The 21,282-nt window shown below is 40.3% G+C and overlaps 1 protein-coding gene across 4 annotated transcripts in view; it reads right to left on the bottom strand.

The window, feature by feature from the left end:
- camk2a (calcium/calmodulin-dependent protein kinase II alpha) overlaps positions 1-21,282 on the bottom strand; it is a 234,142-nt gene that overhangs the window by 117,564 nt on the left and 95,296 nt on the right. For all 4 annotated transcript variants that reach the window (XM_052103734.1, XM_052103733.1, XM_052103732.1 and 1 more), the window contains exons 9-12: positions 20,744-20,838; positions 19,499-19,621; positions 17,777-17,860; positions 15,764-15,806 (exon numbers count right to left, since the gene is read on the bottom strand). In XM_052103734.1, coding sequence (XP_051959694.1) covers positions 15,764-15,806; positions 17,777-17,860; positions 19,499-19,621; positions 20,744-20,838 — 345 coding nt within the window. The remainder of the gene's footprint in view (positions 1-15,763; positions 15,807-17,776; positions 17,861-19,498; positions 19,622-20,743; positions 20,839-21,282) is intronic.

The raw sequence follows: 21,282 nt of genomic DNA on the forward strand, positions 1-21,282 counted from the left end.
ACACTGGAAGCAGAATTTTGAATGTATTGCCTTATAGTATGTTTCATAGCACCGGTTGCTAAATATTTTTAATTCCTCGCTATCTTTAATGAATTTCCCAAGAAACTTTAAGCTGACAGTTATCAAACCACTTAGCAAGAAACCACAGCTTGATCCTGGAGAATTGGTTAATTATGTACCGATCTCAAATCTCCCACTTATGTCTAAAATACTACATTTACATACATAATAATTTATTCATTTAGCAGATGCTTTCATCCAAAGTGACTTACAAATGAGCAGTAGAAGCCTAAGGATTCAGTAATAACAGAAGCGCTTTAATACAACGTTGCAAATTGCTTAAAAAAGCACAAGTAGAGAGTAAGGTGAAATACAGTGTTTTTTTAGAGAAGAAAGAATACAGGACTAGAATTACTAGAAAAGGTCATTTCCTCTCAACTACGTTAATTTTGACAAAGAAATGGTATCTGTGAAGACTTTTAGTCAGGATTTAGGCCCCATCATAATCCAGAGACTGCACTTATCAGAGTTAAAAAATTACTTGCTCTTATAATATAACCACAGCTGCATCTCTCTTCTAGTGCTTTTAGAACTTAGTGCTGCCTTTGATACCATAGATTATGACATTCTCTTGGATAGGTTTGAGAATTATGTTGGTATTTGAGGACAGGCATTAGCTTGGGTCCGCTGGACACTGGGGGCAGAGCCACAGGGGGTTCCGGGGACAGAGCTGCGGGAGGCGGAGGTCGGAGAGCAGAGGACTTTCCCCTTCTCCTCTTCCTCCGGGCGGGTGAGACTGGCGACGCTGAAACGCTGTGCGTGGTTGGTGTGGCGTCAGGCTCACTGACCGTAGTTGACGTGGGCCCAGGCTCACTGACCGTGGCTGACGTGGGCTCAGGCTCGCTGACCGTGGCTGGTGTAGGCTCAGGCTCGCTGACCGTGGCTGGCGTGGGCTCAGACTCGTTGACTGTGGCTGGCATGGGCTCTGGCTCACAGACCGGAGCAGGCGTGGGCTCTGGCTCGCAGACAGGGGCAGGCGTGGGCCGGGAGGCGGAAGCCTGTCTTCTCTTCCTCCTCCGGGCAGACGAAGTGGACCGCGCCTGCTCGTGGAAAGTGACTGGCGTGGGGGTGAGAACGCTGACAGATGGGGCTGGCGTGACAGGAAGTACCATGGGCGACTGGAGAGTCACCACTGAGGGAGGAGAGGTAGGGTCCTCCTCAGCGACGCCCACGGTGAATGGAGAGCCACAGACCAGTAAAGTTGCCTCCATGAAGTCGCGGAGCTTCCAGTAGCGCGTTGCCGGTGGCAACCAATCCTTTAGCCAGTCACTCAGGTTGACCCTGAAGAAGACTACAAGGGAGGAGTCAGGGAAGTCCGAAACGCTCGCCAGAACGAGGAAGTCGCGGATGTGGTCTTCTACCGGTCGGTCCCCTTGCTTCAGGCAGAGCAGTTGGTAATTGGCTCGCTGAACCGCTGGATCCATTGTTTGGGTCGTTCGTTCTGTAATGTGTTTGGAAAGTCAAGAGAAGGCAGACGGGAGGTGCGGATCCAAACGCGGCTTTATTTGGCAAGCATATAAAAAAATAAACAAACTCAGGAACAAATGAAAAGACCACGATGGGAAAATAAACTAAATGTGGAAAAACACAAAGGGGCTAAACAGGTTGGGGAAACATCCATAAAGGGCAGGGAGACCTCGAACGAACACAGAGAACCTGAAGAACATGACACGCGAACATGCAACGATACAACGAACGACAAAGGAAAGGGAAAACAACATGGTTTAAATAGACAGACACGGTAATAACAAAATCACGAACAGGTGCGGACAATAACGCTGTGACAGCGGTGATGAGGGTCGGGAAAGACGGGAAGTGTAGTTTATACAAGGACAGTGAAACACGGGGCGGACAACAAGGAAAACGTGACATGGAACGTGATCAGTGGAGAGTGAGACAGAAAACACGGGGCAGACAACACGGGATCGTAAAAATAGTGATGTGGACACCATCTTTTGGTCATTAAAAATCAGAGGGCACTTCTTGTTAAAAAGTAGGGGTATAACCCTGGTGTCCTGGACAAATCTGCCCAAGGCACATGCCTTCCTAATAATCCCCAAAATATATGAATTGGTTACATCACTGTACTCTCCTCCACACCTATAGCTGGTGTGTTGTGGGCATTCTGGCGCACTATGGCTACCGTTGCATCATCCAGTTGGATGCTGCACACTGGTGGTTGTTGACTAGATTCCCCCAATACTATGTAAAGTGCTTTGAGTGTCTAGAAAAAAAGTGCTTTATAAATGCAATTAATTTTTTATTATTATTAATTCAGGCTGGACTTCAAAGATACTTGGTCATTAATCTTACAGTTCATACAAATTCTTTAAGTTTAAATATTGGCCACCAACATCTACCCAGTTTAATAATTAAAAGCATGACTTGTATTACACATATATAACTAATATTGGCATTATCTTCATGCTGTTGGGCCAGATGAGAACTGGTTTCTCCCAAGGTTATATTTCTCCATTAACCAATATCTTATGGCGTTTTGTGTTCCTTGCCATAGTTTCCTTTAGCTTGCTCACTGGGATGAGAATATTAAAGATGAATAATTTATAAGGGTATTATCTACAATTACATTATTTAATTAAACCACACAATTAGGACTTTAAGACATTACAGATATTACAGCATTATTTTATGTTAGAGCATTATTTTCTGTAAAGCTGCTTGAAACGTTGTGTGTCGTAAAGAGCGCTATACAAATATAAATGACTTGACTTGACTGGAAGCAGTTTCAGGAGATTTATGTGTCACACAGTTTGTGACCCTTTTCAGGTGCTAAACACCAGCCGTCTATTGCACAGGGTTCTCCAGCCAGTGTTGGACACGTCCGTGGTTACAACTTTGCATCTGACCATCATGACGAGAGTGTCACCTTTAAAAATAAAACTTGAATCTCCACCAATAGATATGTAGCTAAACAGTGACACACCACTAGGAGGTAAAGGTGACTGTGTAGCCAAGTGTCATGAGGGACCCTTGGGCTGAGCCAGCACTAGATCCGTAGCAAGCCTACCGGGGTGACGGAACATTTTGATGGAGTGGTGCTGGGCTCCAGACTCCAAAATAAGTTCAGTGTGCATGTGCATATTAATTTATTCCAAATGTATATTACATTAATGTGGATTTTGCATTGATTTTATATAATTTTAGCCAACTGCATTGCATCTTTTAACTTTTAATCTAATATTAATTTATGTGTTTTTTCTTGCTGTAATTTGTAGTAAAGTGGAGTGCTGATCAGAGGAGATGCTATATGGAGCGCTTCCATCTGAACTGATACCAGCAATAGTACAGCAGTTTGACACACAACCTATTAAAGAGCATAAAAACAGCATTTACAGTTTGAATTCCATGATAACACAGACATAATTTGAAAGCTAGGACTTTGTTTTATCAAAAACAATAGGTAATCCAAAACAGTCAAATCAAGTTTTTGACCAAATTTTAAATATTTCAGAAAATTATTCATTGCAACTTCTTAAATATTTTGATGGAGCACGTCACATTTAAAACAAATTTGTACTTGAATCTGTGATTGAATACCATTCATCCTCTATCTTGTTGTAACTTTTGTGTTTCCTGGCTACGGTGGTTGATTAGTTCACTTCTGGTCACCGTAGCAGTCACAAATTCAGCTGTTGATTTAGTCCCTATTATGCTTTCGTTGCTTCTGCAATGAGTCTATAGCAGCCCAATGAACAGTTTTGGTTAAAATTAAGTAAATGTTGGCACCAGTGTTGGGCAAACTACAGCACTCTACAGAAAAAATCATTAAGCTAACTGAAAGCTGCTGTAATGTTATGCTGGCACTGACAATGGCAATTGACGAAGACGTGAAGATGAACCCAAGTGCAGTTTATTTAAACAAAACATGAATTCCGAAAACCATAAATCCAATTGTGAACAAAAGATTTAACTTCACATAAAACTAGACTTGACATAAGACTAGACTTATCTTGAACAAAGCAACAAAGTTACATTCACATACAATACTTGACAAGAGACAATGGAAAACATGAGAGCTTAAATACACAGACATTGGGTAAAACAATAACAAGTTAACCAATGAACAGACAGAACTATAAACAAGATAACAAACTAGAACTGATAACAACATAATGAAACAAAAAACCAATGAAAACAAGGTACAAGAACATGGAGGGAAATATGAAATCACATGACAAGGGTACCGCATGACATGAAACAGGAACGTCTAGGTTACATATGTAACCTCCGTTCCCTGATGGAGGGAACGAGACGTTGTGTCGAAGAAGCGACACTAGGGGTCTCTCTTGAGCGCCTAAGATGCCTTTGATCTATGAGAATAGGCCAATGATAAGTTGTCAGACAGTATTTGCATACCCCGCCCCCGGACATATGGGTATAAAGGCGAGGAAATACATCGAGTTCATTCAGGATTTTTCTGAGGAGCCAGAAATGATCCGGCCACTACAGTGAATTGGCTCAGTGACATGGCAGGGAGAACACAACATCTCATTCCCTCCAACAGGGAATGGAGGTTACATACGTAACCTAGACGTTCCCCATCTGTCACTCACTTCAACGTTGTGTCAAAGAAGCGACACTAGGGGTCCAATTTAAATCACACCATGCGCTGAGCCATGTACGTGTTCTGCTGACACAGGAGCGGGCAGGTATATTACGTGCAAAGGCGACTAGCTGTGTCAGACAGCACGTACCATTCCCCAGTGCCCCAAAAGAGTCGTCGGAATCCTTCTGGTTACCCTAGACAGGGGAACAAGGCAACGCTTGCCAACCTGGGAACTGGCCGAGTCTGGCTGGGCCTTTTTTTCTCTCTATGTTTCTCCGCATAGAGCAAGAAACGGCCGGGGCCCTTACACGCATCGAGGGAAGGGGGTCTTACCCAGTTTCCTATTCTTTCAGGGGGAAAAGACCCTGTGGAGACTACACCTGCCCGGAAGGGGAGGTAAGAGTGGTGAATACATCACATGGTTTTTTAGGCGGCATGTGGAAAGTGGTGCAGTGGTAGATCAAGCCTCGCTAGGAGGGGGGAGTTGCTACAACACTGAAGCCAGAGGACAGCCGGGACTGCATAAGGGAGACGCGGTCCACTCGTAAGGGGACCGTACCGCGGATAATACACACAGGGGGAGTCCATGTAGGAGTCCTGCCCTGTGGAGCACCTATTCCAGTACAGGGTAGATTAAGTACCCACAGTGGATTGGGTCGACGAGTTCCTCCACTGAACTGCGGACCCACAAGGGCTGGGGAGGAATCATCCAGGGATCCAAATATGCGGAATCTCCTTGGGGAGAAAGTGCACAGTTTTACCTCGGACTAGGGAAAGGGCACTAGGTGTAAGTGATCCACCCGGCCAGTCTGTCAGCTTGTTACCGAATTCTACCGGCTCGGACCTGAGAAAACACGGGACGATACTGACTCAACCTTGAGATTGTAAAAATCTTGCAAGGGTATTAGGTGTTGCCCAACCTGCTGCTCTACATATGTCTGCTAGGGAGGTGCCCCTGGCCAGTGCCCAAGAGGACGCAACACTCCTTGTTAAGTGTGCTCGGACCCGCAAAAGGGGGGGGGGGCACGGCCAATAGAGAGCCACTAGTGTGACTTGTTCCTCGTCCTCCCTGACCTTGCACAGCACCTGTGCAAGAAGGCTCACTGGCCCCGCAGGCCACCTGTGTGCCAGTGCGTCTGCCCTGAGGGGAGCCTCTGTTCGGGCATACCAGAGGCAAACAGGTCTACTTGGGCCTTGCCGAACCGTTCCCAAATCAGCTGGATGAACTGGGGGTGAATCCTCCACTCTCCGCTGGGCAGGCATTGTCGTGACAGCGCATCCGCTATCACATTGAGGTTACCGGGAATGTGAGTGGCACGCAGCGACCTGAGTCGATGGGCGAGTCGTGACATGTGGCGGGAGCGTGCGCCGCCTTGACGATTTATGTACGTTACTGCGGTGATGCTGTCTGACCTGATTAGGACATATTTGTCTCGAACTAACGGGAGAAACTTCCGCAGGGCAAATAAAACAGTCAACAACTCTAGGCAATTGATGTGCCTTTTTTCATAGATCAGAAGCATATTCGGCGCTCAAGAGAGACCCTTAGTGTCGCTTCTTCGACACAACGTCAAAGTGAGCGACAGACGGGGAACTATACTTTTCAAAACAAAAGACATGAAATACATGAACACACACATTAAACATTACAGCTACACTTAAAAAGAAAGAAGCTAGTTACACTACAAGCTACATGCCAAAAATAGCTTGTTAAATTTTAGCTTCTTCAGTTTTTTTCCAACTAGATGCAGAGCATACCATCATAGAAAATAATTTAAAGACTTATTTACATGACCTTTATCAAAGCAATGGTACAGTATAGTATAGTACAATACAGTAGAGTCAATGGTTGATTTGTAAAAAAAACAATTATAAAAATTCAAGGGGGATGATATTGTCAAATGGTGTGTGTGTGTGTGTGTGTGTGTGTGTGTGTGTGTGTGTGTATGTGTGAGCGTGTATTTATCACTTTGTGGGGACCAAATGTCCCCATAAGGATAGTAAAACCCGAAATTTTTGACCTTGTGGGGACATTTTGTCAGTCCCCATGAGGAAAACAGCTTATAAATCATACTAAATTATGTTTTTTGAAAATCTAAAAATGCAGAAAGTTTTCTGTGATGGTTAGGTTTAGGGATAGGGTTAGGGTCATGGGATAGAATATATAGTTTGTACAGTATAAAAACCATTATGTCTATGGAAAGTCCCCATAAAACATGGAAACACAACATGTGTGTGTGTGTGTGTGTGTGTGTGTGTGTGTGTGTGTGTGTGTGTGTGTGTGTGTGTGTGTTTTGGGTGTAGTATTATACATGCAGAAGAATTGCAGCAACATGATTTGAATCTAGGACAAACCCAACCTTTTTAACCCTGGAATTCCTCAACATCATAAATTAAAGGGCCAAGCATCAACAGTCCTACTGAAGGCGATCAATGCAAATGGTAAACGCCCCCGACTGTGCCTTAAAAACAAAGTTAATTCACTTTCCTGCGCGTTTGAAAGACAGCACGATAACGATGAACGTTTGTATTTTGAGGAGAGACTTGATCCAGCCAACAATACAATTTCGGACGGGTAAGTAATTTAGTTTTAATTAGTTGACATGCTATTTTATATAAACATGTACATATTTTACTAGTGGGACTGTTTCCAGACTTGCCAGCCAGGATTCTGAGTACTGAAATTTGAAATATGTCCTAATACGCAAGTTTTAGTTACATTTAAATGCTGTTTTGGCTAAAGCAGGTATTTAAATTGTATGCTGTATGATTCATATAATAATATGAATGTTTAGATTATATTTTAACTAGTATTTATACTGCCTCATTATCATCAACAAAGCTTGTGCTTGCAAATATGTGTTCAGGTTAAATGAGTAAAATGCACTTTAAATATGCCCATATTAGAAAATGAGCATATTATAATGATTTCTGAAGGATCATGTGACACTGAAGACTGCAGTAATGATGCTGAAAATTCAGCTTTGATCACAAATTGCATTTTACAATATATTCAAAAAGAAAACTGTTCTTTTAAATTGTAAAAATAGTTCACAATATCATTGTCTTTACTGTATTTTGGATCAAATAAATGCAGTCTTGGTGAGCAGAAGAAACTTCTTTTAAATGGTAGTGTAGGTCTAAAATTAAGTAAATTCTTTATGTAAAGAAAATGTATAGTCAGATTACTTCTTTTAACTTAAAACTTGATTTTGATAATTAAGTCTCCTCACGTTCATTCTCTTTCTGTCACATTCCTCATTGATAGGCCCAGGGCAGGGGTCTTTTGTCTCCTCAGGTGTGAATTACAATCATTATTCATGATAGTTCATGCCTCCTTGCATATAACCTTTCTAACACTAAAAGTTTATTACAAAAGTTAAATTACTATATTGTTTTGTATGAATGAGTGTTCAGGATGGTTTTCACATCATTTTGTATCAAAAACTCTAGGCTACAAGATCCAGTTCTCAAAAGGCTTGTGGACAAATGTTTAGTATATGTTATATGGCTTTATTTCAATGACTTAGAAATTGTGTTTTTTTGTTGCTCACATATTATTGTAGCCCAGTTCGTGCTGAATTGCAGTGTTATCAGACTTTTGCCATTAATGTGTTTTTAAGCAACTGAAAAAAAAAGCACAAATGTTCTCCAGGGCCCAAAACACCCTCAGACCCCAGAGGGTTAAGGCATTGTCAACAGACTCCTGTCACTTTTCTCACCAACCTGTCTCATGTATATATGTGTTAGATTATATTTATGTTAAGAATAGTAATAAAGTTTGTCTATATTCAAAGATTATTTGACTGTGGTATATTTTGATAAATAATCTCCTCCCTGTTTCTAAAAGATTTAGCTTCAAAGCTGTACCTAAATTATGTTATGTTATTTTCAATACGTCATGAGAATAACATTACTCCATTAAGAGAATTAATTCATAATTAATGGTGGATAATTTTATTCAGACAAGTTATCTCATTTATAATGGTTGTCGAACGTGACTGATTCCATTATACATTGCATTACCTAATATTGTAGAATAAGGACAGTTTAATTTAGTTCATAGCTCACATATTTTGAGACCCTAAATTTCCTTACATTTAATGGTGTGAGAATGAGGGCGCTTTAACGGTTCCCTTCAAAATTTAGCATATCAAATACCCTACTGTGGGGGAATAATTATGGGTCATTGAAAGAAAAGGATGTCCAAGGTGTTAAAATGAGAAATTTTTTAACAATCTAGTGTCGTGTTGTCAGAAATGTAATATATATTATATATTTTTATTTTATATATATATTTAAAAAAAAATAATATTATGAATTTTGGAGTCAAGAATATCAAGAAGATTTCTCAGGGTTCCACCACACTTGACTTGAAAGTGTGCTTTTTTATAAAAAAATTTTTTTTTAAATTTCACACTCAATCTTGAGGGTCTAAAGGTGTCCGCTCTATTTTATGGTTTTTATGGTCAACATAAACTACAAAATGGTTACCATGTTGGTTTCACCAAATTACTTTGATTTGGTGGACAAAAGCATTTTTACATATGAATTAAATTTTAGAAAACAATCGTTTCTCTTTTTTTTTTAAAATAATGATAGAAGATTATTCTGCACTAGTCATGCCAACATTTATTTTTTTAAGAATTTCAGCTTTTAATGAGACTATTTTTTGTACTGTCTCTACACCCCACATGGCATTTTTTACTTTTAAGCCCAAGAAACAATATCATTATGACTTTAAACTCAGAAATAGAAGAGGTTTATTCAAATAAATGGTTTGTGTGAATTGCATTTTTTTTATATAATTTTTATATAATAGATCTGGACAAAAATGAGCGTCACTTAAATGGCCCTTAGGACACATGGCCAAAATATGAACATGTTAACCTCTGTTATTTTATTTTGTGATTAATTCTGTGAAAAGAGTCCACGTTATGATTATGAAAAAGGGTTTTTCTTTTTTTTCTAGATTGCTAGCCCACTGTCACATACATGCATTTTTTCTACTCCAAAAACTGAACTAGTAAAGGAAGTTTGTGCTGTATTTGGATACTTAAACAGTGTTGTAAGAAAGTTGTTCTGCACACTTTTATTGGTGAAACCCTGTAAATTGTTTGAATTAAAAACATGTTTATGTTGTAACTGTACACTTGTCATACCAATCTCTTACCTTCTGTTCTCCTAAAAATATTTTTGAAATTTTGCAATTTTGAAAGGGCACAAAACCTTTGAAAGCTTGCATTACCTTCAGTGGCATAAGTTCCATGTGAACATTAGGAAGGACAGTTAAACCCAATGCTAAACTCAGACATACCTGTTTGCCAGTGTTTTCAAAAAAGATAAACATGGTGTGTCTTCACATTGAAGAGAGAGCTTGCCTGATCATGGTTGCCAGATTGCGTGACTAATGTTTCACCCTGGCAGAATATTTCCAAACTGAACAAGTGTCGAGATCTAATTCGAGGATTTCACCTATTGAAATCTGCCAACCACGCACATGTCAAAATCTAATTATGACCTGCTAATCACCCTTATTTTAAGTCTGATATTTATCAAGTGTAGAAAATGTAATATTTTATATGCATGACACAACTGATCTAAAGCGGATGGAAAAGGGGGGATGGTGGTTTTACAAGGTGGATGCATTTTGGTATTTCTTGCAACCCCCTCAACTCGAGCTCTGAAAATAGTATAGAAAGTATACAGTATGATATACTAATACAGTATACTATAGGTCTGGTATGTATACAGTATGGTGAAATATCAAATTTATGTGCATATAAAAACATGTAATTATATATACTACCTATACAAACCCACATGTTCAAATTTCATTTTTAATATTATATACTGGTACAAATCCATACTTTTCACATCTTTGCACATTCCTTTATATAACACCTCTAACTACAATACATGTATGATTCATCTTAACCTGTAATTTTGTGTCTAGCTGTCTTTCTGTATGTACTGGAAGTATTTCTCTCACTGGAATTTTCTGTTCAGAGGCCAGTTTTTTGTGAGGGTTAGGGGATAGAATCTATAGTTTGTACAGTATAAAAATCATTACGTCTATGGAGAGTCCTCATTAGGATAGCCACACCAGTGTGTGTGTGTGTGTGTGTGTGTGTGTGTGTGTGTGTGTGTGTGTGTGTGTGTGTGTGTGTGTGTGTAAGCACACCTCAGCAATAATACTCTTATATCAGATGGTAAGATAATGTTACTTTATACAAATACTATATTTTTGTACCATTCTATATTTACATGGAACTACCATGGTGATGGTTCTTTGGAATATGGTTCCCATATTCATATAAACTGTATTTACATGGTGCTTCCAGGTAATGGTACATGACAAAAGACATGGTAATACCATGGTACGTTTTTGAGCACCAAACCCTACCCTTAACCCATACTAATGGGGCTTTTTCACTGCACGGTACAACTTGTCTCGACTCTACTCGCTTTTTGGGGGTTTTCCACTGTGGATAGTACCTCGTAGATTTTTAGTACTACCTCGGTCGAGGTTCCAAGCGAGTCGAGCGATCAAAACCCTGCAGATCACTGATTGGTCAGAGAGAATCCTCACTACCAGCATTACTGGATTTGCGAAACGGGACATCAATCCTCTAGTTTTAAAGTTATCTACAGCGATAGCGGTATCATTTGTTCACAAGACTTTTGAATTGTAAAAAGAAATGGCTGTGCACAAAACCATGCCATGGTCAGTAAACGAGGTACAGACGTTCCTCTCGTTAGCGTGAAGTGTCTTTCAAGAAGTGTCTCAGCTGTTGTCAGCACACGGCTACCACCGGACCTACCAACAGTGTAGGGAAAAGTAAAAAAAAAATGTAAACTTAAAAGTGACTACAGAACCATCAAGAAAAAGTGGAAGTAGTTCGACCAAATGGACGCTATCCAAAACAATGGGAGGAAGAGTGCCCTGGACTCAGCCACGGCTGGAGTCCACGATGGTGGATGGTACGTTAACTCTATACTCTGCTTGAAAGCTTCACTTTATTTAATTGACCAGCTACTGGAAAGCTTGCTTATAAAACAACTAGGTTAATTTAACTGGACTTGGACTCAAGATGGCGCCGAGTATGGCTGCTGCGTTGCGAGCTCCGTTACAACACTGCGGTTTATTGTTTGTTTTGTTTACAGTTCTTTGTTTTTTTGTCTTGGATGTTGTCTGCCTTATTGTTTACGACAGACAAACGCTTTTGGACATTAGTTCTACAATCACACATCGAAAACCGGACTTCAAATTCCTTAATGCCGACCGCTGTTTACAAACACGCCGGTGAGCCCTTTGTCTGTGCTGCTTCGGCGCTGAAACGCAGAAGGAAAAGAGGAAAACGAGCGGCGTTCTCATCAGAGTAAGGCGTCGTGCAAATCGACCCCGCTACCCAGTATACTACTGGCAAATGTTCAGTCTCTGGACAACAAACTCTGCGAGCTGAGGCGCGGATCTCTTTCCAGCGAGAGGCGAGGGACTGCTGCGTTATGTGCCTTACAGAAACCTGGCTGTCTCACGGAGATTCCAGACTCGGCCATCGAAATCACGGGCTTTTCCGTGCACCGGCGGACAGAGCGAAAGACCTCTCTGGTAAAAGCAGAGGTGGTGGTGTATGTTTTATGATCAACAAATCATGGTGTGATCAGAGGAACGTACATTTCACCAAGTCTTTTGCTCTCCTGATCTGGAATATCTCATGCTTCTGTGTCGACCATTCTGGCTGCCGGGGAATTCACAGCGGTTATCATCACAGCTGTGTACATCCCCGCAAGCCGACACAGACCGGGCACTCAGGGAACTGTATGGGTGTATAAGTGAGCAGGAAACCGCGCACCCTGAGGCTGCGTTCATTGTTGCCGGGGACTTTAACAAAGCCAACTTCAAAGCAATCGCCCCAAAATACCACCAACACATAAAGTTCAACACACGAGGGACCGGGTTTTGGATCATTGTTACTCTCCCTTCCGGAAGGCTACAAATCCCTCCCCGCCCCCATTTGGCAAATCGGACCATTCTTCCGTTCTGCTTCTGCCCGCTTACAGGCAGAAACTGAAACAGGAAGCACCCACCCTCAGAACGATCCAGTGCTGGTCGGACCAATCAGACTCTGCGCTACAAGACTGTTTTGATCACGCGGACTGGGAGATGTTCGGTCCGCCTCTGATGACGACATCGAGGTTTACGCTGACAGCGTAGCGTGTTTCATCAGGAAGTGCGTAGAGGACGTTGTTCGACCAAAACTATACGGATATACCCCAACCAGAAACCATGGGTTAACGGCGATGTTCGGCGGCACTCACTGCGCGGACCTCCGCTTTAATTCTCCTAACACGGAGGAGCGTAAACAAGCCAGTTATGCCCTCCGTAACACTATCAGTGCAGCTAAACGCCAGTACAGGCACAAGCTTGAAGGCCAGTTCAACACCACTGACTCTAGAAGTATGTGGCAGGGAATTAACACAATCACGGACTACAAGCGGAATAAAGTCTCCGCCATGAACACCGCTGCATCTCTCCCGGACGAACTTAATACATTTTATGCTCGTTTTGAGGACAGTAACACCGCCCTCGCGGAGAGAGCACTCGCTGCTGACGCTACAGAGGTTGATTCACTCTCCGTCTCTGTTGTGGATGTAACCCGATCATTCCGACGGGTGAACATCCGTAAAGCCGCGGGTCCAGACGGCATTCGGGCGGCGTCATCAGAGCGTCGCGCGAATCAACTGGCTGGTGTTTTTACGGACATTTTCAATCTGTCCCTCTCCCTGTCTGTAGTCCCCACATGCTTCAAAACATCAACCATTGTGCCTGTACCGAAGCAAGCTATAATCACATGCTTAAATGACTGGCGTCCTGTTGCTCTGACCCCCATCATCAGCAAATGCTTCGAGAGGTTAATCAGAGATCACATCTGCTCTGTTCTGCCCCCTCTTTGGACCCATTGCAGTTTGCCTACCGCAACAACCGCTCCACTGATGATGCCATTGCATCTACAATACACACTGCTCTCTCCCACCTGGAAAAAAGGAACACATATGTGAGAATGCTGTTTGTAGACTACAGCTCAGCATTCAACACCATAGTGCCCTCCAAGCTTGATGAGAAACTCCGGGCTCTGGGCTTAAACAGCTCGCTGTGCAGCTGGATCCTGGATTTCCTGTCAGGCAGACGTCAGGTGGTTAGAATGGGCAGCAACACCTCCTCATCACTGACCCTCAACACTGGAGCCCGCAGGGCTGTGTTCTCAGCCCACTCCTGTATTCCCTGTACACACATGACTGTGTGGCAACACATAGCTCCAATGCCATCATTAAGTTTGCTGACGATCACGACGGTGGTAGGTCTGATCACTGACAATGATGAAAGAGCCTACAGAGAGGAGGTGCACACTCTGACACGCTGGTGTCAGGAGCACAACCTCTCCCTCAACGTCAGTAAAACCAAGGAGCTTGTTGTGGACTTCAGGAAGAAAGACGGAGAACACAGCCCCATCACCATCAATGGAGCACCGGTGGAGAGAGTCAGCAGCTTCAAGTTCCTCGGTGTCCACATTACTGAGGAACTCACATGGTCCGTCCACACTGAGGCCGTTGTGAAGAAGGCTCACCAGCGCCTCTTCTTCCTGAGACGGCTGAGGAAGTTTGGAATGAACCACCACATCCTCACACGGTTCTACACCAGCACTGTAGAGAGCATCCTGACTGGCTGCATCACCGCCTGGTGCGGCAATAGCACCGCGTACAACTGCAAAGCCCTGCAAAGGGTGGTGCGAACTGCCAGGAACATCATCGGAGGTGAGCTTCCCTCCCTCCAGGACATATACACCAGGCGGTGTGTGAAAAAGCTCGGAGGATCATCAGAGACTCCAGTCACCCAAGTCATGGGCTGTTCTCACTGCTACCATCAGGCAGGCGGTATCGCAGCATCAGGACCCGCACCAGCCGACTACATGATAGCTTTTTCCCCAAGCAATCAGACTGTTGAACTCTTGATCTATCAGGATCAATAATTAGCACTGCACTTTATTAATCTATAATCTCACACTGGACTGTCAACATATTCTCCTCAATACAACTGCTATATATATATATATACACATATATATTTCATATACTCCCACTTATTGTATTGTATTGTATATTCTGTTCTATATTCTGCATTGTATATAATTATTGTGTTGTGTAAGTATGTGTACATCTGATTTGTAAATTGTTTTGTGTAAGTATGTGTACATTTGATATGTAAATTGTTTTGTGTAAGTATGTTGTTTATTGTAATTGGTATATGTCTCGTCACTGTCATGACTGCTATGTTGCTCGGAACTGCACACAAGAATTTCACCTACTGTTGCACTTGTGTACATGGTAGTGTGACAATAAAGTGATTTGATTTGATTTGATTTGATTTGAACTGTTACACTTGTGTAAAATCACCATGCAACAACTGCTTTATGCAGCACAATGAGCTAGTAGCTAACAGCTAGCAATCATGTTATTATTTTTTATTTGTGTCGCATTTAAGATGATGTCACTGCAGTAGAGGCGATCTATGATGATCAGCCTATAATCCCACCCACGTTGAAAAGCAAGCTCAGAAAATTAAAACAAGTAGAGTCGAGTTGAACCGTAACTTGCAGTGGAAAAGTGCCGTAAGTACATAGATACCTAATATTACTCAGTATTTTCTTGGATAAGTACAATGTAAGAATATTGAAAGTACACATACTGTAAAATAAAGTCTTTTTGTGAGCATGTGTGTGTGTGTGTGTGTGTGTGTGTGTGTGTGTGTGTGTGTGTGTGTGTGTGTGTGTTTCTCCATGTTTAAAAGCATTCTGTTAGCGTGTTTGGTGAGTGAGAAACCGCTCCATACTATTTAATGCATTCTCAGTCTGATTGAATCCCAAACAGTTTTGCTTTCACGTGTGTCCAATTTTTGTTGTTCTGTTCTGATTTATACCACCGATAGTAAAGACCGGATACATAGCTTGATGTAAAATACATCTGTATAAACTTTGAATACGCCATGAATCACAACGACTTCCGTGTGTGTGTGTATATCCATCTTTTAAAATTAAATAAAATACTCCCATTAATGAAATAGAATATAAATCTCACCTGAGAAATTTCTGGTGACCAGCATAGTCGTGAGAATGGCACCCTTAAAGCAAGCACAGTGTATGTATTAGCAACACACACATAATCATGTTTATCAGCCACAATGGTGTATGGTTATTTTTAGGATTAAGATGATAATCATGATAAAAAAATCTATATAAATTGTAATTTTTGTTACGACTTTTATTCCTCTCGATAGTCAAGTTTGATTTTCTCACACCAAGGTTGTCCGAGGACCTCACTAAACCTGCCAATTGGTTGTATCGAGGGGTGGTGTGTACAAAGGGCAGGGACTTATTCAATATGAGCTTATGACCCGCGCTTACTGGGAATTCCTTGTTGATCACCAGTCCTGATCACGAGTGGGGTTCAGCGTGTTACCCGCTCCTTTCAGAGCAGGGAAGACATGCGCTGATCCACCCACTGTGGTGTGCATACAGCCCCGGATATCTAAGGGCATCACAGACCTGTTATTGCTCCATCTCGCATGGCTGAATGCCACTTGTCCATCTAAGAAGTTGGACACCGACCGCACAGGGGCTTTTAACTATTTAAATTCTTTAAAAGTAGATTTAATATCTGCAAATGACTAGCTCTAAATTACTGAATAATCTTGATAAGTACGATTACACTAAAGTGTAAGATTACTAATCATTTTGTCAAGTTTCTTCCAAGGTCACAGTTGGGTGTAGTCTTGTATATTGAGCCATCAGGTAAAATCGGCCTGATGAGGTTGAGTCTTGTCAGAGTCTTTTAAGATCCAGCTTCCAATAATTGCTAGTAGTGATGCACCAATATTTAAATTCTGTACCGATAAGACAATAAATATTTACTTGTTATGGTCAATTAACAATATCCAATGAATAGTGATCTTTAAGTTAGTGTAGGAGTTATGGCAAAGTTTTAATTCATCTTCACTAGGTGGAAATGAGCATTCACAAATAAGAATAAGTTTTGGCTGAATAAATATGCAATATTGATTGATACAAATAAAAAAATCACTAATATTAACTGATAGTAACAATATACAGTACAATCCCCAATTGCTAGTAATTTAAATAAGCATATTCTAGCCAAGCAGAATGTGTTGCTGGAACAACACTCTTTGATGGTCCTGGAACAACATTCCCATCAAACAAGCATAGTTCTATAAAGCCTAAAATGAAAGGGAAATGATTGGATGATGTTTTAAGAACGTTGTTGAAGGGCACAAATACAGCTAAAAAATTATCTCTAAATCACTTAAACACATTACTAGAAACTAGATTTCTTGTAATGGCATACTCAACAAAATTGAAATAAAGTGTATTTTTTTTCCTTGCCTCACAAATACGTTTTTGCAGTTTAGTGTCACTTTCCCATTTGACCTCAACGTAATGGTGTTTGACATGAAGAGGTGCATCTGACACATACTGTAATTACCTTGTCTGTAAACAATAATTTTCCCTTGTGACATCATTTTAATATAATAGGAGAAAAAGAGCACTTTGAGCGTAAACATTTTAATGTTGATGTAGAACTGGGTATTTCAAGCAAGAGTTTGGGACCCCAAGTGGTGGCAAGCGAGGCAATGGGAAAAAAGTAAAAGAATTCGACATAATTAATGTTTTATTCTAATTTCTAAAGTTTTGGAATCTCAAGATTAATCAAAACTATTTAATTCTACTAACAGTAGTTTCTCCTCACCACTGTCCCCTTTAGCTTAGTGGGGGTTGTAAAGCAATATTCTCTGTAAATAATATTTGATGTGTATTCATTTTAATTTCATTTTAATTGAGCTGAAATTTTGAATTTGAGTTGAAAATAATTATTTTTACTTTCAGGAAAGGGGGTCATCATATTTGGGGGACCTTTGCATAAGAAAGTTGGAAACCCCTGCTGTAGATGTTTTGCCAAAAAGTGGATTTACCCTCCAATCCTTTAGTTGGCAGCCCACAGCTTTAACAATCACGCCACACTAATAGAAGTTTCCTGCTATAGTAGAGTTGATGTGACAGCCTTATGTAAACTTACCTTGAGCTTCCTTCTTGCATTGAACTTCTTCAAGCATTCAACAGTTTCCTGTCTGTGCATGCAAGATGCAACAGTGGAGCGATGCTAAAAACAGAAAAGAGAGAATGTTAGTTCTCTTTCAACCATAATAGCTAAAAAATATATTTTTCATCTTGTGGACATACAGTAATACAGGACATACATTTCCATTTGAATTGTATCATTTTATAACTCAAGCTAGCCAACTAATTTTCATTCAGAATATTGTATTTTTTTTTTAAATAATAAACAGAATAATAGATATAACAGAAAACGCTTGAGGAACCATAGACATAGACAAACCATAGACAAAATATATTATTGTATCTGTCCATTATTTGTATTGTAGGGTTTGATTAGGTGTTGCAAATGTAAGATAGGCGTACTTATACAATTAATATGTGTGTGATTGATTCAGCCAATGTCATTGAAATCGCACTCCAACCAGATAGGCATAGTTGGTAACCCTGTAGATGTCCTGAGAAACAATAAAACTCTGAGAAAATGAGCTGGTTTCAAATACATTATAATACATACATGCAGAGATACTTTTTTTTAAACATAATTATTTTCTTAGTAGAACTTACTGGCAGTCAGATTAGAAAATTTCACAAGCTGTAATTTAACCAGGGTTACGTGTGAAAAAAAAAAAAAACACTACACTTGTCATCTCCAGGCCTATCTAATCTTTTCCTCGCTTCTCCACGGGTACATCATTATGATCAAATAATTCCTCTCAGATGCTCCGTACATTCAGTTAGTTTCAGGAGTGGTCTGGGAAGGGAAATCGGCCCGGGATTTTATATAGAAAAAGGGGGGGGCGGGTGAATCTGGTCCAAAAGTTGTTGAGTGGGTGCGAGTATCGCAGTGCTGGTTTGTGGCCTGTTCTGCATAAAGTGGGGGCCCATTTCAGCTTATCGCAGCCAATTCGGCCCCGTTTCCTCGCCACCCCTTCAGGAAAAGTTCCGGTTCTCCCGATGGCCAGTCTGCCCATGCTTGGTTGTAGTTATTATCAAGACAACGTTACTGGTGATGGCGAGAAGCCAGTCTCTTGAAGAATTTGTGGATGTGGAGGTTGCTGGGGTTTCATTTTTAAAAGCTGCCAATGCCTTAAACATTTCAAGTTGCACCAGATGTAATAAGCAGAGGTTTCATTAACCAAGTTGTCCATCATTTGCAAACTTGTAAAGCATTGATGGTTAAATCCAAATTTTTACAGATAACAAGATGAAAAACATTTTAACCTAGAGCATTAGATTTCATTTGAATTATCTATACGAGGCTTCCTTTTTATTTTGTGTGTGCACGCTTGTACGTCATTGTGTCTCTCTATCTCTCTCTAAAACAAGCGTGTGATTGTGTACTTATCCATATAGGGATTTCTGTCGAAAGTGTATGTCTATTTCATCTTTCATTGAGAAAAGGATTTATTCAGTAAACACAGTCTAATTTGACTGTTTTTAGTTATGTTTCAGTGCTTGGTACTGGCAATAAGCTGCAAACCTGAAGTCTGTAACATCAGCGATGGAAGCACACGAGAAGCATAATTTTTATTTTTATTGATCTTTTTTTTGTTGTTTTTTGGATAGTTTGTCTGGTTCACACAACCCCACTGTGTGGCAGAGTGTCATTTTGCATGAACACTTTGAAATTACACTTTGCATGACATCTGACCAGTTGAGAAGCACTGATGATGGAACTCACTGAGATCCATGGATGTTTCAGAGCCTCGGCTGCAGTGATGCGTTTGGATGGGTTGATAGTAAGCATTTTATTTATCAGATCTTTAGCCTCTGGAGTGACTGTGTCCCACTCAGGTGATGGAAACTGTGAATGCAACAAAAATTATTAAAGTATGATGTACTGTATTACATCATCCAGTGTTATCATTAACAAAAACAAAATTATATAATTTATGTTAACTGATATAAAAAATAAAAAAAACAACTGGAAAAACTAAAATATATTTTCATGACTCCAGAACTAACTAAAACAAAATAGAAATGACCAAGAATAAATTGAAGTAATTTAAAAATAGTTTTTGATACACACTGGGGGGAATTCAATAAAAATGAATTTCAACCAGTTAAAGCACCTGATTAACTAAAGGAATCATGCAGATCAGGCAACAGTGCAAATGCGCCCACAAAATTCCAGTATTTTCATTTATATACATGTTTTTAAAACAATAGGATGACATATTTAAATCTGCCCGCACTGAATAACGTGATCGTGATCAAATTCATGAGCGCAATATGGAAACATCGGTCGATTTCAGTCCACTTCAAGAGTAAGCAAACAAAAGACACTAATCCCACAAGTTCAAACAACTCTCCCAACACTTCAACATCGAGTTCTAATGCAGTTTTGGATCCCTGCTCTCTCTATATTCAGCATGGCCAAAAATCACTGTCCAAGCGAGTGCTGCAGGAATCTTACAAGATTCAATGGACACATCCAAAATGTGTTGAGTTAGATATCAAAGAAAAAATTGAGAAACACTAATTGATGCTTTCTTGATTCCTTGCTCTTCTTTTAATAAATGTTTCACTTTTGCAGTTAAATAAATCATTATTATCACTTACTTCACCTAAAATTATTAGGATTTATTATGAATATATCAACTTATCAAATTGTCATAATGACAAACGCTCCAAAGTAATGCAGCTGCGTAAAGACAACACACTGAAGTGATGCTTGAGTGAGCAGGATATTCTATTTTACAAATATATCTTGCTTTGACTCCTTCATCCTCATTTAATTTCCTTGCATCTGTTCCCCATTTCCTAATAGGGAGGAGCTAGCAAAACTAAAGCAAGCAGCACACACACACGCCTGTGAAAGATTTCACAGACCGTAATTTAAAAGAAAAAGTGAAAATGAAATAGAAAGCCTAAATTTAAAATTCAAAACTATAATAATGTCATCATCAAAAATGATTAAACTGACATCATAGGCCCCAGCTTTAATTTGCTGATAGAGACGATGTTGGTCTTCATCCCAGAATGGTGGATATCCAACCAGCAGTATATAGAGAATCACACCTAAAGCAGAAAATGAGATAGAAATTAATTTACAATTATCTGTTAACAAATGAACAATTTTGAGCACAGTTAAAAAATTTAATAAAATATTGTCCATGCAACATTTGCCAATGCAGCATTCAATAGTCAAAATTCTGGACACACCTACTCATTCTGAATCATTATTTTTTCCACACTTTCAAATATTTTTATGTCATAGACAGTATCAAATAACAAATGGAAGCATGGGAATAATGTAATGACCACAAATATGCTTTACACCAGTTCCTGTCCTATAATCTGTAAGTACCATTCCAAAAGGTATTTTGGAATAGCCTGATAAATACAATCCATCCAATGAAATACATCAGTGAACTTACTATGGCAAGTGTCCAGTGCATAACACCCGATTGTATTTTTAGTCCAAAAAAGTGATGTCAAAGAAAAATAATCGTTCATAAACTA

The sequence above is a fragment of the Xyrauchen texanus genome, chromosome 34 (genome assembly GCF_025860055.1).
Source record: "Xyrauchen texanus isolate HMW12.3.18 chromosome 34, RBS_HiC_50CHRs, whole genome shotgun sequence".
Taxonomy (NCBI): Eukaryota; Metazoa; Chordata; class Actinopteri; order Cypriniformes; family Catostomidae; genus Xyrauchen; species Xyrauchen texanus.